Source organism: Haliaeetus albicilla, chromosome 11, assembly GCF_947461875.1.
Source record: "Haliaeetus albicilla chromosome 11, bHalAlb1.1, whole genome shotgun sequence".
Classification (NCBI taxonomy): Eukaryota; Metazoa; Chordata; class Aves; order Accipitriformes; family Accipitridae; genus Haliaeetus; species Haliaeetus albicilla.
Genome location: NC_091493.1, coordinates 24,091,180 through 24,107,138, shown reverse-complemented (window position 1 = coordinate 24,107,138; position 15,959 = coordinate 24,091,180). Strand labels below are relative to the sequence as shown.

The window sequence follows — 15,959 nt, the reverse complement described above, 5'->3', positions numbered from 1 at the left end:
CGGGGAGGTTGGGGGCTGGGGGGGCAGGGAATGAAGGTTGTGGGGTGGGGGCAAGGTTCATTAATACAGTGACTGTTTATCAGACCTCCTAGGACTTTTCCTGAAGTTCCCATTAGAAGACCAGGGGTGTAGCTACCCCAGGGTTTTGGGGGCAGAATCAAGCTCTGAGCAGATTCTCCAAGTTATTTCTCTAGAGGCCGAAGTACAACTGATACAAATTCTGATCAGTTTTTCTGGTAACTGACAGTATATTTTTGCTAACCAAAGAACATATTTTTTTCCTCCCTGTCCTATAGAAGTCTACGAGGTTCCTGAAGAAGAGGTAAAGCCTTTCTGTAGTTTATGACTCGCACTGCCCTCAGGCAGGGCACAAATGTGATTGTAAAAAAAGATGATCAGTCTTTCAAAGGGGAAAAATGTGAACAAATCTCTGTCTGCACTTAAAACTTTCTGACGCTTCCTTCACAGAAAAGCTGCCAAAGGTCTGCAGAATACAGTAAATGGGAAGGGGCTGAAGTTTCCCAGTCCTGTGCGATAGTGATCCGGTCTGGGAAGCAGCAGCCTAAGGGAATGTTTTCCAGAAGCAGAACTGCAGCAAAGGAGCAATGACAGTTCTGACGCAGTAATTTTCTTTCCACTTGCTGGTAGTGACATGACATATGGCCAAACCAGTGTGCTCAGGGCTTCACAGATTTACTGGTGGTGACTTCTTGCCTCTCCCATCCTAGTGCAGATTACCAGGCAGAGTTCTACTAGAAATAACTACTATAAATAACTCGAAATAATGCAAAGATAAGATATGGCTATGATAACATAAATAGGATCATACAAATTTATTTTATGAAATCAAAAAGTGACCAAATAATTCAGTGCATTTTCTCTTACAGGAAAAACCATCACCACCACCAGTAACCAGGTAACCCATTGCTATGAATGTTTGTGCATTATTTAAAACTTGTCAGAAAATATGTTTTCTCATCTAGATACTATATGTTTGATAATTGTCTCTCTAGAAGATATAGTAATTCTCTCTCTTTAGATTATCTACACAAAGCTTGTCATCCATTTCTATGTTAATTTCAATAACCCAAACATAACACATATTAAAAGGAAATACCTCTTAAGGGTACTTTTTAGAATTTTGAGGGGGTAGGGGACAAGAAAGAGAGGTTGCCTTTCTATTCACTACTGTTATGTATAATTTTCCTTTTTAATCTATGTTTTATTACTAGGTTCACTAAGCCACTTCCGTCTACGCCTGCTCAGAATACCGAGCACTCCCACGTGCACAGCATGACCAGAGAGTCACCTAAGCTGGATACTTCCAGGTGAGTCAACAGCAGCTTATATCAATAGGAAATATTAGCAGAGACAAAATTTTTTTATCTGTATTGTGTAGCCTTCAGACAATAAGCAGTTGTCAGGACACAAAAATAGCTAGGGATGTTGGACAAAGTGAGAATTTAAAGTTCTTATTTCCTTGTGAACTTAAGCATTCAAGCCAGTTTGTCAAATGGGTACTATTATCTGGAATAACCCTTTAGGGATCCAGCGCAGTGGTAAAACATCTCTGCAAGGCAGTTTAAAGTCCTATTACCCACCTCTGCACCTTGCAAATGGAATGTTTTTGCACAGGATTGGGTCACAGGATTGCTTGTAGAGAAACTGGACACAGTAAATCTAGGATTTATATTCCAAGTCTCTGGAGTTAAAGAGGCAAAGGAGACTTGAGTATGCAGCCTATTTCACTCCTGTGTCCCCAGAAGTGTAGGAAGCTGCTTTGTAACCACTGTCTCGTATCTAGGACATCACACTACAAAATAGGCCGTATGCCCTAGGAAGAGCAGGTGGCATCCACAACACTGTGTGTGTTAACAGTGTTCAGTGAGGTCTTGGGCACAGTTGCAGGGGACATGAGGTCCAGGACAGAAGCTCTTCTAGAGTAGTTCCACACTAAGGGTACAGCATCACCACAACCACTGCAGCAGTGCACAGCTGCAATTAAATCCATTTACTGCATACCTCCTCTCTAGATCTTGAAATGCATATCTAAGCCAAGCAATTAAATAAGTAAATCCTACTCATCTTAACTTATTGTGTATATTTTCCAGAAATATTTTGCCTCTTCCCAGAAATCGTCTTCATCCGAAAGCAGTAAGTAATTAATGTGCCACTATAAAAGAATGTGTTAAACTTAGGCTGTTCTGTGTTTTATATATATAAATAGATAGATGCTTTTTATTATCTGGATTAAATAACAGAAGCAGATGACTCTGAATGTCAGATTGATCTAATATTGTAATTGTGGCTATTAATCTTTTGGACAAAAGAGGTACATTGGACATCTGTATTGATCCAAGATAAACTTCAAATGTTTTAAGGGATATATGTCTCAGTCCACAAAAATAATTTCTTATACTAAAAAATACCAGTTGAACTCCAGGAACCTTACTTTGAGTAGCAATGGGCAATTTTGCCCAATCTGAAGCATCTTCCTTGAGCCTCATTCCTCTCAGAGGATGAATGATTAATACTTCCTGAAAATTGAATACTTCTAAAATGTCACACTGGCTAGTCTGAGTAACCAGTATCACTAGAAAATGCAGTCCATGAAGGAGTAATTACAAGCTTTGGGTTCCTAAGGCTGTGTTTAAGTCATTCCTCCTCTTCCTCTACTCTTGTCCCTAGTCTGTCCCTTCCGCTGTGCTGGAACAAAGGTTTTCTGAAGCAAACTACCTGGAAACTTGTCTAACTGCAGCAAATGGGCAAAAGCAAATGCATAAAAGGTTCTTTTTCAGCTAGATTAGTTCCATAAATTGTTCTGCACCATAGCTCTACTAATAGTTGTGCCAGCACAAGAAGGGGTACATATGAAGAGCAAACTACCAAGAAAGAGGATGACAGTAACTGCATCAGCATCTGTGCTAAAAGCTGTGTGCATCAAACTCTGTCCCAGGCCAATGCTCTGAATTGTCCTTAAGAAATAACCAGTCTACCAATAACTACATAGAGAAATTCAACACTTAAAATTAGGGATTTGGGGTCATACCATAGCATTAGATGTTATGGTAACATAATGCAGGTGGTATAAGAATATCTTATGGTCTTACTTTCGATTCTTAATTTCTAGATACACCAAATATTGGGGGGGGGGGGGAGGTTGTACACCTCTACATACAACAGCAGCTGCGTTTTAGTTGCCCTTCCACCTCATCACAAGATTCTTCCAATTTATATCTGTATCCTGCAAGACGCTGAACAATTCCTGAGTGGTGCCAAGTTCAGGATTTCTCTTTTATGAAATGGTTTGATTTCTCAGCTTTTCCTACCAATATAAGATTAGGAAAAAAATCCTGACGGAAGAATGTTGGACAGAAATTCCACTCTCTGATCAGCACTATCAAGAATACTCCTGCTTCAGAACAGACTCGAGTGCCATATTGCAGCTGAAACCTCTCCATTAATTCATTCTCAGAGCTTACCTCTGAGATGGGTATCAACCTAGCTTTGCAGAGAATCAAGAGAGACTATTGTTTTGCTGAGTTAGTTACAGCACCAAGGATGGAGCTCCCAAACACTCATCTGTACTATGGGTGTATTCAGCTCCTGGGTACGCAGGAGTTACCCACTTTGGCACAAAAGTTAGCCTAGGAAAGAGTTACCCAGCGTAGTCCAAACTTTTCTCTCTTTGCTTGTTGTGCAAGTGGCCAGCCCTTACAGTTTTAAAGAAAAACATGGTAATGAACATCATGTCTGTCTTGTGCTGTGCCATGCCTTTTCACCCCTGACTATGCACACTGACAAAGCAAAACAGTAACTGAAACATGTGTTAAGTGCTCCTTCATTCAATCCATTCTCAACACTAACCAGCAGTGATCATGTTAACAGAACTGTAACCCTTGTTCCTCTCAAAGGCCTGGGCTCACTGGGAGAAAAAGTTCTCCACATCTTACTCCCTCAACTGTTGGATGATGGATTACACCTCTCCAACCAGAAAATGGATGTATCTGTGACCAACATTAGTGAAAAGCCATTAACCTGGTGGATGAAGATGGACAAATTAATAACTGGTGCCTCTTTGAAAGGTACTTATTATATGGGAGTCTGATTCCCTAAAAGGCAAGAAGTGGGAGCCAAACAAAAGCATCTCCAAAAGAAGCCAGAAAATGAGTTGGATTACTTCAATTCTAGCATGGTGAAGATAGTCTACTCGGTATCCTCCATTCGGTGGAAGATGTGTTCATTATTATATTCAAATCTGCTGCAAAATTTCTGCTTTCCAGCTCAGAAATGAAACATGAACCAAAAGGTCTCGCTGTAAAATTCAGGGCCAGTTTTCTCAATACTACAAGCAATTTCAAGGCTTTTGGAATGTTCGAAATTAGATCGACATTTGCTAAAACTTTTCAAATGCTGTCATAAAAGCTGATGAAAAGTATTCTGGATATTATATGCATTCTGTACAAATATTTCTTTAAACATTACTACAGATTACCAAGACTGGACTACTTATTTATGTACTTCCCATTTAATAATAATTCCTTTTTTAATTGCTTCTTATCAAATCTAACGTATTTTTCCATTACAGGACCATGAAGCAAACAATAATGGTGAAAGTAAGTATTCTGTACTGAAAACATGGCAATATGAGAGGGATTCATTGTCAGTATGTCACTGTTTACCTTACTATAGCATGTAGTGGAGATTGTCAGTGTAAATTTTATCTGTAACAGTCAGCAATAGGCAAGAAATGTTACTGAACTGTTTTCTGGTATAATCAGAGTGAAAACATGTTAAGACAAAAATTAAACCAATGGATATTTTTTACTTTTATTACATTAATGCTGAAATGGTAGTGAAGAAAATCCGCTGTTCAGATACAGCTAATATTGCATACTAAATATGTTGTTTGCATCTCTAGATCATAGCTTCAATAACACACAAGAATCCAGATTTCCCACTGGAGCAGCTCCATCTCCGTTACCAAGGGGCCTGTGAGTAAAAAATAATAAAACTACTACTTTGATGGGGATGAGGCTAATATTATTAGGAGCTAACTCCTATCTTTGCCTATGGCAGTCAGAATTCGGGAGCAATTTTTATTGCTGTTCACGAAAGATATCCTGACTAGGTAAAGGCAAGCTATTATTTTGTTATTTCTGGAGGAATACTGTTTGTATGCCAGTGGCATTGCCCTTCACTGCCTGCCACTGATGGCAGATGCTGGCTGGCTTGCTTAATTTAGTGACATGCTGCAGCAATAGCATGTGCATGCCTGTAAATGCAGAAAGTTGTGGGGTTTGTTAAAACTTTTTTGCCCCGTCCAAGTTGTCCTCTTAAGTATTGGACAGAGTGTAGTTTCCTTGCTTATCATAAGTACCTTTCTGGAGTACCCACATTGCATCTAATACCCTTATTCTTTCTTTAGTCTCTTTTTTTTTAATCCCCCCTCCCGCCCAACTGCTACAGCTATCCAATAAGGAGATGCATCCCATCTTGACCAGAAGTATCTTGGGAATCAATGAACCTGATGCTTAGTTGCTAAATGAATTCATGTATCTGTTAAGTAACCATACTCCTTTTTTTCTTTTTCCTCCAAACTGCAGAAAGAAAACTTCTAATGCAGTAAATTCACCAGTAAGTTGACTTGTAATTGCATAATCAAATGATAATTTTACAGGTGATTTTTAATTGATTGTAAAACTTAATTTTATCATGAGTTTGGGTATAACATAAATGCATAAAAAGAATAGGGGGGAGTTGTAAAGAAAGGAAATAATTGGGTGCCATTATCTGAACTAGGCAGCAGTGAGAAAGCTCAAGTAGAAAAATATTTGATTGTTTGGATGTTTGGATTCAATACTTTAGGATGTAACAATAAACACAGTGCAAGAACTGAATAAAACGAGAAATTCATAGGAACACAGGCCATTGAGAAGTATTCCCTAAAAAATACAGGGCTGCATATGGGGAACGTGGATTTACTGTAAGAGCGATAGCTCAAGAAAGATGTGGGATTTTACCAGAATTTGTCAGAGGTTTTTCAGTAAATGTTTCATCATTACAAAAATATCCCACAACCTCTTGTGGGAGAAAGTGAGAGAACTTGTTGTAACTTTCAAAGAAATTCATTTGAAAAATGTTTCAAAACTGACAGTTTATCATCATTGTTTCAAAATGAAAAAAAAATTGAAACTGAAAGGTTGGGCGAGTTTTTACTGTGAGCTAAACTGACAGTTTAACTTTTGGTAAAAAGAAACGTGCTCAGACATTTGTGAGCATAGCTTGACAAAGATGATAATATTCAAATTTTGATTCACAAGTATTTGGGATGGACTCTTCATTTTTGAACTTGAGAGATAAGAATGAACCATTTGTTACACCCTAAATTTACTGATGGGAGTTTAAAAAAAAAAAAAAAAAAAAGGCACACATCTCTAGATTTTACTTTTGTCCATCTATTTAAATACCCAAACTGGGATTCTTTCCAAATCTACTTTGCAAAATCCCAAGCTTCAAGGTCATACAACTAGAGGCTCTTCACAGGGTGGCCATGTCCCTACCTCCTAATCCCTCCAGGATGCTGTCAATTCTGAATGTAAACTAGTTCACAAAAGTATAAAAAGATAAACACTTGCTGTACAACTGACATGCCATTTAATATTTGGTTTCTTTCTGTTTTATTGCAGAAACCATGTTTACCTTCCAGAGAGACCTTAACTGTAAATGAAGGTAAATTATCGCCACTACTGTGAAAAGGTTGACATTTATCAGAATTTAATTTTCTTTTTATTAAAAACATGAAACACCACCGCATTCAATTTATTCTAGGTTTTGAGGGGGGTTTGGTTTTAGCAGTTTCGAACTGGATCTGGCCAGCCTTAGCTGCAGTGAATATCATTGTTCTCTAAAAGCAGTCACAGTAAAACTACTGAGGTTACTGGCAGGGTAACATACGACAAAATGGACCAGCAACATGCCATATAGTCCTCAAAGTGGAGAAGGGGAAAGGGAGGCAAAGCACAAGCGCATCATTCTGAACTCAGCCAGAACCACCTCACACAGAGTGGACTCCCGGCAAGAGCCAGTCCCTCGCACAGGCAGAAAATGCGTCTTGCCTCTGTGTAAGGCAGGACCTCCTCCAGGCAAAAGCTCAGCAGGAGCTGCTCTCTAACACAAGGGTAAGATGCAGCCAGCCAGCCGCACCTCCTCCGGCTGAGCTCTTGTAGGCAGCCTGCCCCAGCGTCCTCCCCCGTGTCACGCAGCTTGCCTTTCAGAAGGCAAGTGTCCTGCTGAGCTCCTACAGGCATTCACAGTGCAGCTATTTGCCTAGAAATTTGGTGGTATGCCACTAGCTAATAAAGCAAGCAGCAGGATGGCAAGCTGCCATGTAAGGAAAAACCCCAAAAGTCCTAATAATAAAAGCAGCTCTCCTTCAACGACTGGGACTCTCTTATCTGGGACAATATATTTCTGAAGAAATCTTGACTCTACAATTTGTTTTCCCAAACTACAGAAAAGCCTACAGCAGCAGAACGACGACGAGGTTCCAGCCAAGAGCTTCCGCTTCCACCCCTTCCAAGTGGTGCCCAAAAGTAAAATCCCTTTTCATCATGTTTTGAGTATTTCAATGCACCAGCTCCTACTGCTCGGTCTGAACACAGCTGTGAGAAGTTCAAAGAGGAGCACTGTTTTCTCTGTAGCCTTCTGTTGCTTTTTGAAAGTCGTTTCTTGAAGGGTCACAGTAGCAAAAAATAAAACATGGCAAATGTATCCAAACACTATAAGCACCACCAAAAAGCATGGGAGGATATAATCTCTAATTAGGTGATGGAGATTTAAACCAGATGTTTAAATTTCTAATTGTCAGTACTAGTGGGATATGATTTTTTAAAATACCAGTATCTGGCCCTTATTTCTCAAAGGACAAATGGGTAAGATGGAATGCATTCTACCACTGCATGCTTCAAATACACAACTTTAATATTTTCAGAACTGGTTAGATCTCCTCAGACCTTTCTGTAATCTCTTGATATTTATTTCAGGCCTTTGCTCCAAAAGTCCTCAATTCTGCCAAGTAAGTATAATTCAGATTTTGAATTAAAATGTGATTAACTTGTAATTTCAAATTAATATTTGAATTAAGATTATTTTAAGATGCATGCATATTCATTAGTTTGGAATTAGCATTTGTCTCTAATGCATTCAAACAGGAGATCAAGTATCCAGGGGCTTAGCTCAGCTAGTAAAATTAAGGGAGTATGTCAGGGTTGTTGTATAAATTGATGGAAACTGGGTGCTTTGTTCCCATTTGTGACTACTGGAAATTTCTACCAAACGCAGTTTGGGCCAGTTCCCATCATAAAGATTCCATCAATCTTCCTTGCCACAGAAGAACCCTAAATATGACATTTCTGGGCTGTTCCAGGCTTCTGTTACGTAGAAGCCAGACAGATTATTATTGCATCCAGCAATTTATTTTTTCTCTACAGGGCAAAAAAAAAAAGAAGGTATTTTTATAATGGCAAACATTAAAGCTCTTCTGTAAGTAACACTTTCAAAGAGGGACTTTGTTTCAGTTCACAGCTAAAAACAAATTAGGTAATATGAACTCTCTGCACAGAAGTGTAAATTAGATCTAACATTTTTCTAGTCCCTTGTTAGCAGACACTTGTCTGACCTTCCTACAAGCCCTTTTCTGCCCATATTTCAGTCTGAACATATCTTTCATGCTGTAAATGGATGATGCACATAGAAATCTGCATGTGGTGTAGCTTAAGCTTGTATGCTGTTACTAGTACTTCTATTTCCTGCAAATGTTTGCTTGATGTATGTTGCAATTACTTCTCCTATGCTGTGGAAGTGTAATAATGGGTCATAGTCATGCAATAGGCTGGGGCTCTCAAGTTTGTTTGCTCCTGTTGCCCAACTGACATGCTTCAACTTGTAGTATAATTTCTTACTAAAGTATAACTATTCTTTGAGGTCATCTGGTGCTAAATGATGCTCTGATTAGTAAACTTTAACACACTCTTATTCTGTGCCAGGTCCAATAACAACTTAATCACAGACACAATTGGTCCCAATCACTAATGTCCCTTCAGCATAACCTGCCATCTCTTCCTTGTCACCGTACAAGCCTAGTGCTAACTTTCATCTTCATAAAAAGTACTAATTTCCCATATGGCACACTATCAAATGCTCTACTGAAGTCCAGAGTAAATACACTACCATATTCCCCTCTTTGTAGCACTTTGTTATTTAATGAAAGAGCTACAACGCTTCATCTGCTTGGGTAAATTTCAGACTTTCTCTTGCTAGTTGTACCTTTACCTCCAAATCTTCATGTTCTTTCTTTCCTTCAAATTCTCTCCTAGGGCCTTGTGTTCTGTGGAGTCTGTAGTTGCTGAGGTCACTTTTTCCACTTTAAATATACCAGTTATGTTTGGTATTCTTTAATCATGTGGTACCACCCTGACTTGAAATTTATTTAAAATAATTGTTACTAGTCCTGCAGTTTCATGTGCCAGTTCTTAAAATTTCTGGGATAAAGATTATCTGAGCCCACCAGTCCAATTGTACTAAGCTATTTGAGTTTTGCTTCCAATTTGGTTACGGAAATTTCTGTTTCTGTACCAGAACTACTGTTGGTTTAGTACCTAGATTATCTTTAAAATCAATAAAATTCTTACTGCAGACAGACCCGTCTCTCTTTCTTTTTACACAGCTAAGGAATCTCTTACTATTTATTTTAAATTTCTTTTGTAAAGTCTAATTCAGCCTGACTTCTGGCAATTCTTACTTTATTCATACAACGTAGTTTTCAGCTGTAGCTTTTGCAGCCAGTCAGTCAAAATTTGACATAAAAACCAAAATTCTTAATATTGAATAGCCTTCTTCAGGTGATTACTTACTCATTGAGAGCTGGAACTGCTTCTTGCAATGTCACCCCTGGACTTGGATTGCCACTTCCAGACAGTTGCATCTTTACTACAAAAGAAGTTCTAAACCTACTTCATGCAGATGTCTGGAGCTCTCCAGTCCAATTGAATTTTTAATTGAGTCACTGTATGACCTCCTTTCTAATGTTCTTACTGCGTTCTGAAACCAAAGTCTAAATCAAAATTATATTAGTGAAGATTTGATAAAGCAGTCTGCAAAGTATCATGTCCAGGAATAGGTGAGTGCTAACAATCCTACTAGCATTTTTTCCCCCAAATAATTAAAACAGGAAATAAACCTTCCCATAATAACAGAATAAGTACCACTCAACTTTCTACAGTCATCTTCTCTAGTATAATGATATTGATCTGTACTCAACTCTGATCACAAGTACCTAGAGCAGACACTTGTACTATCTTTGACCAAGACTGTTTTACCAGAAAACAATTATCTATTCTTATTTACCGTATTTCTATCATATCATATTGCTATGCAACACTACTTAACCATTTCCCTTCTAATTTCTTAAACTCTTTGACATCTGTATTTCAGCCCCAATAGCTATTTTCTACTATGCTTTGTTATTACAATTATAATTAAGCTTCATAATCTTTCCGACTAGTTCTATTTCCCTTTTTAGCTGCCTAGACCTCTTGCACACATATACAAACATTTCAGTTGGGCTAAATCAGTGAAAAATGATCTCTGAGCTACATGTGTTTTCCTGACTCCCTCACCTATATGACTACTTCTCATACTGGACTGAGTGCTTTTTGCATTTCTTTATCTATTGCGACATTGATTCACTTAGGTGGTGGTGGTTTTGTGCATTTTAACTCCAGCTCTGGCTGTTAACCAAGTTCTTAAGCAAACTGTTATTAACCAAACTGTTTCTCTCTTTATAAGCAAGGCTCCTCTTTTGAGCAGGTAAGTGTCCCAGGCTCTTAGATAGAGCCCATCCATTTACAGTAGATAGCTTTCCTGAGTGATACCAAATGTCAAGCATTTCCAGATCTTCCAAAGTCCTTGTAACAAATCAATTTCTTGCAGCATAACAAACATACTTTGAAAACTTATACATATTGTTCTTTTTCTTTTCTAGAAGTGCCAGAAGCTGCAAATCGTTCTCTGGGTACTTCCCCTCACAGCAGCATTTCATCTATTTCAAGTACTGCAGACCAGGTATAACATTAGCTAAATTCACGTTACAGAAATCTTCCTATCCTTTACTTTAAAGTAGTATTTCCACCCCTGTCCCCTTTCTAAATAAAAATCATGCTCCTTTTGTGGAGGGCATCCACATCCCCTTTTGCAGTGAAGATTTTCTGTAGCACAAATAATATGAATGTTAGCTTTCATACAAAAAATGCTTAAGAACATACAGCATAGGAGACCTTTAACAAACTGTAGAAAAGTATGTAAACAGCATTATACCAAACCTTGGCACTCTACCAGTAACTTTAAACAAAACCTGAAAAAGCTTCTTAGTTTCAGGTCTTCCGACTCCCCAGTTCGTAATACTTTGACATCATTTCAAACAAGGAAATCTGTGGTGATGTATTTAAGTATAGTTTTTGATATAGATGGCTACAAAGACTTTTTAAATGCCTCCTTTTTTCTAGCTTATAGCTGTACATACTGTGTCCTGAAAGATAATAATGTGCACCAAGCAGATACAATGAAGCTATCTGCAGCATTAGCCTGCACTGATGTGATGTGCCAAGAAATCCCAGAAATTTGTAGGAGGAAACAGGGATGCTCTGCTGACTGGCCCAACACAGCAGGATGCAGAGGGCAGAATCACTTTTATGATCATTGCCCTATTTATTGCAGTTTGGGGTGTCAGCAGAGTTTTAAGAACAGAGAAGAAAGTCACTGCTGCCTCTCTCAGAGGATAGTGATGCCTCCTGCTACGTGTTTTAGTCTCTGTAGTCCTACTCTTTTCTGTTACTTTTAAACAGACCTCTTCTCATTAGAGTTAATGCTGTCAGGTTTATGACCAATTCTTTTTTTCTGTGTTCTGTTGCAACATTAAGTTTTGAATAATGTAAGCAAACGCAAAGTTATTTTCATCTCAGTGCTATTCTCCTTACTCTCATTTTGGATGAAGGGAGACTGCAAAATGCAGAAAGCCATTCTTATTAGCCCAGTAGTCACAAACAAGGTAAAAATAGTTCTGTTGAGTGCAAAACAAAGGCTCTATTATGCAGAGGCAATAACATTAAATGTTCTAAAGCCTGACATGATAAAGATAATACAACAGTGAAGAACACAAAGGACTTAGAAGTTCTGGAAAAATTTTAACAGTATGTCATACTGGATATTTATTATAAAAATTGCTTTCAAATAAACAATCCAGCAGACACTAAATAAACAGCTTGTAGCAATTACATTTGCAGCTTTTAAATAATAGCCATGGGCAAAACCAGAGCTTAATAAAACGTCCATTTTGTGTAAAAAAAAAAAAAAAAAAAAAAAAAAAAAAAAAAAATTGTGTTATTTTCCCACCATTTATGTACAGTGGTATCATTTACTGTAGCATCCTGCACAATACAGGTGCTTGCAGACATGATTCATGCCTACAAGGTTCATTATTTGTTTGGTTCCCATCCAAACTTTGGCAGCAGCTCTCTACTTCCAGATTATAGGCCACAGATAATGCTAGAAGAACGGTCTGGGTGCAGTTGATTAGTTGTTTTGTTGAACAAAGATTGGTTTACTAGACTTATTCTCTAAGTGGCAGAGTACCTTGCATGCTTGCAATTCCTCTCATCCTATCTTTTTCCAATGAATAGAGTGACTGGAGAAATACATGGAAGAACTTTGGAGGTAAAGTTATATGTTATGGCTTGAGCCAATCTAAGAATTTAGTGCAAGGCCCCCACAATGGAGGCTCTGCTTTTTCCTCACTGTCAACTCCCCTCCCAGCCACAGGCTTCTCTGGTATTTCTCTGATCCTGCAGTGGGCTGAGCCAACTCATTAAACTGACTGAAAACCAGCCTGGCAGTCAAACACAAGACAAAACAAAAAAGGTAACAGATTTTTTTCTGCGAGATCAATGAAGTGAATTATCTCACTGTGGGATCAGAGGAGCAACAAAATGACCACAAGAGAGAAGCCAAGACATTCCCTTTTTGGCTGCAGTAAGCCAGCTAGACCAGCTCAGCCATAATGTGCAACTTCATCTTTAATCTGTTTTGTATAGAGGTGACAAAGCTTGTGTGAAAATGAATTTTATCAGTAAGCTTGTTACTATAAAGTTGGAGCAAAATGGTTCAAATGTCTAGGAATGTTAATACCCAGCAAGTATTTCTTAGGAAATACTCTCAGCACTATTTCTGTAGCCTTCCCACTCAATTGAGTTAGCTTTTGCATCAACCTTCTCAGTAAGAGCTCACTTTTTATGATGGCTGGTTTTATAACCTACTAGTTAATCTTCTAGCTATTGAAGTCTGATAATACATAGGTTTCATGTTGCTTCTAATCCCTGATCCTGGCCTTCTCTTGAGTATCATTTCTTTTCATACTTCTCTAAAATCCCGCATACCTTTCCCCTACACTCCACTCCTGTTCCCAAATGTACACTCAATCCTGCATCATCTTACTACAGTTTTCTACCACTTCTCTTACTCAAATTGTAAACTTGTACCACTCACTCCCAACTGCCATCACCTCCTCACATCTTTTTATCTTTGCACCTCCTTTGCTATGAGAGCTTTTATCTTCTAAAACAGAATTCACCTATCTTTAGGGTGCCAATCTTTCTACCTTGTATCTTCAGGTCTGCACCTATGCCCCCATCCATGAAGTCCTTTGTCCCATGTTTTCCACTGGAAGAACAGGTTAAGTTCATTTACTGTACAGAACACTGCCAAGCATTTAACAGAATGGAGGGAGGAAGGATGATCTCTGTGAGGTGTTCACAGGGGATAACATACAGAAATGAGGCACCCAAGAGATATAAGCTGCTCTTGCATTCTGTCACAGGTGTAATTCCTTTCCACAGTAAACATGGTTATGCCTTTTAGATAAGAGCACTGTTTCAAATGTAAGGATATATTCAGACTCAGTCCAACAGAGAACCAGAACTGAATCTGTATCTCATGTCTCAGGTGAAAGCACTGAGGGTTCAATTGCTGTATTAGTAGAGGAAAGACAGTAATTATTCTTCTGTTTTGTAGAATACATCCATTTGTCCTTAAGATGCACTTATCCAACCTCCATGCTATCCAGATGGAGGCAATTGTGATCATGTTCACAAATGGGGAAACTTCATTCCCAAAGCTTAGGTGCCTACCAAATCTGAACATTTAATTGGCTAGCCCACAGCTGAGCAGCATTTAAATTGTTAATGGTCAATTTTATTCCTCAACATTTCTTGGATACCCTCTTTAAACTCTACTAGAATAGCTTCCTGCTTTAAAAATGCAAAACTATCCTCCAGTTGAACCTGACTACTTTCCTCAGAGTATCTTTCTTTCTTCTATCATGTATCAGCCTTCTATCACACATCTGTTACCACTGTTATGCCACACTAGTTTTTCTTTGTCCTTCCTCTATCCAACAAATTTGTAAGGTCCTGGCAAAGAATTTTCTAAATTCTGTGTTTTCTAAAGTGTTCTGCATTTGAGTTCTTCACAGCTGTCATTATTTAGTAGTAACTCCCCTACAGGCCATATTCTTTATTATCATTATTATTTTACAGGTGAAACACTGTTTCTTTCTTTCTAGGATGCTGGTGTTTATAGTAAAGCATGGTATGCTGCTACCTGTGATAGGAAAACGGCAGAAGATGCATTGTACCGATCAAACAAGGTAGGTCACTTGTAAACAATGTCTAATTTATGAAAAAACTTCAAATAAAAAAAATCAAAAGACAAGCAGAAATATTCTAAGAACTGTCAAACACGAAATTATTGTGGTGAAACTATTTAACTATGGTTTCCACGCCAAGACGAAGTTGCATTAGTATAACTCAAAACCCTGGTGCACTGCAGAGAAAGCTATTACAGACTAGAGAAGAAGATCTGATAGCTCACATGCATCCATTAAAATGGAAGGCAAAGCCCCATGACTTTTAAATTATCTCCACCGCTGTCCAATGGCTCATGTAAAAACAGCTGCTGATGCTGCTAAGCATTCTGATATGCATTTAGGTGTTTAGAGAATTTGAGTTCTCTCAGCTATTCTGTGTACGAAAGCTAGTGTCACAGAAGGGAACAGTAACACGTAGAGTTGCATCCTCAGCATCAAATAAATTTCTACTCTTGCCTAATTCTACAAAGTAGGATAAAGGGGCAGAGCACTGGGGTTATCACCAGTGTAGGCTACTGCTAACTAGTAAGCACTGGGCTACAGTGTCAGTAGCTCTAGGTGCTCGTCTTTATCAGAGTGCTTTTTGCAGCTCTGGAGAAACAGTATCTCCACCTCTCACTGCCTTCTTGCCTACCTACTGCCACTGATGGTAACTTCATTGCCTAATAATCTGTGGACTCCAACAGACTGCTGCCGCTGTGTGTTTGTTTATTCTTTCTTTCTCTGGTTGAGAGAGAACAGACCGCAGCAAAGGTGACTCTTAAATGACACAGCAGGAATACAAGCTACTTGTCAGCTCCTGCTGTAGTTTTTTGAATGGGAGAAAAGGGTTTAATGCTCATATAGATGAAAATGTTAAGCTAAAACCAAAGTAAGGTGTTGAAAAAAAATAAGCTGAATACACTTACTACTTTTCTCTCTTTAGGATGGATCTTTTCTAATACGGAAGAGTTCTGGACAGGATTCACGGCAACCATACACACTGGTTGTGTTTTACAACAGAAGAGTATATAACATTCCTATACGATTTATTGAATCAACAAGACAATATGCACTGGGCAGAGAAAAAAGTGGTGAAGAGGTGAGATGATGTGGGGGTTTTTCTCCTAACAGTTTTCTGATGTATATATATTAAGGTAAACTAAAAGCGGCATCAGTTTAATATGCCATGTAGCGACCTCTGTGGTTCAATTTGTGCAGG

At 38.5% G+C, this 15,959-nt stretch overlaps 1 protein-coding gene across 5 annotated transcripts in view; it reads left to right on the top strand.

Moving 5' to 3' along the window:
- BLNK (B cell linker) overlaps positions 1-15,959 on the top strand; it is a 106,781-nt gene that overhangs the window by 89,785 nt on the left and 1,037 nt on the right. For all 5 annotated transcript variants that reach the window (XM_069796683.1, XM_069796682.1, XM_069796681.1 and 2 more), the window contains 13 exons: positions 297-322; positions 888-916; positions 1,233-1,328; positions 2,112-2,154; positions 4,589-4,616; positions 4,922-4,994; positions 5,607-5,637; positions 6,690-6,732; positions 7,517-7,595; positions 8,046-8,077; positions 11,045-11,124; positions 14,675-14,758; positions 15,684-15,839. In XM_069796683.1, the coding sequence (XP_069652784.1) occupies positions 297-322; positions 888-916; positions 1,233-1,328; positions 2,112-2,154; positions 4,589-4,616; positions 4,922-4,994; positions 5,607-5,637; positions 6,690-6,732; positions 7,517-7,595; positions 8,046-8,077; positions 11,045-11,124; positions 14,675-14,758; positions 15,684-15,839 (800 nt within the window). The remainder of the gene's footprint in view (positions 1-296; positions 323-887; positions 917-1,232; positions 1,329-2,111; positions 2,155-4,588; positions 4,617-4,921; positions 4,995-5,606; positions 5,638-6,689; positions 6,733-7,516; positions 7,596-8,045; positions 8,078-11,044; positions 11,125-14,674; positions 14,759-15,683; positions 15,840-15,959) is intronic.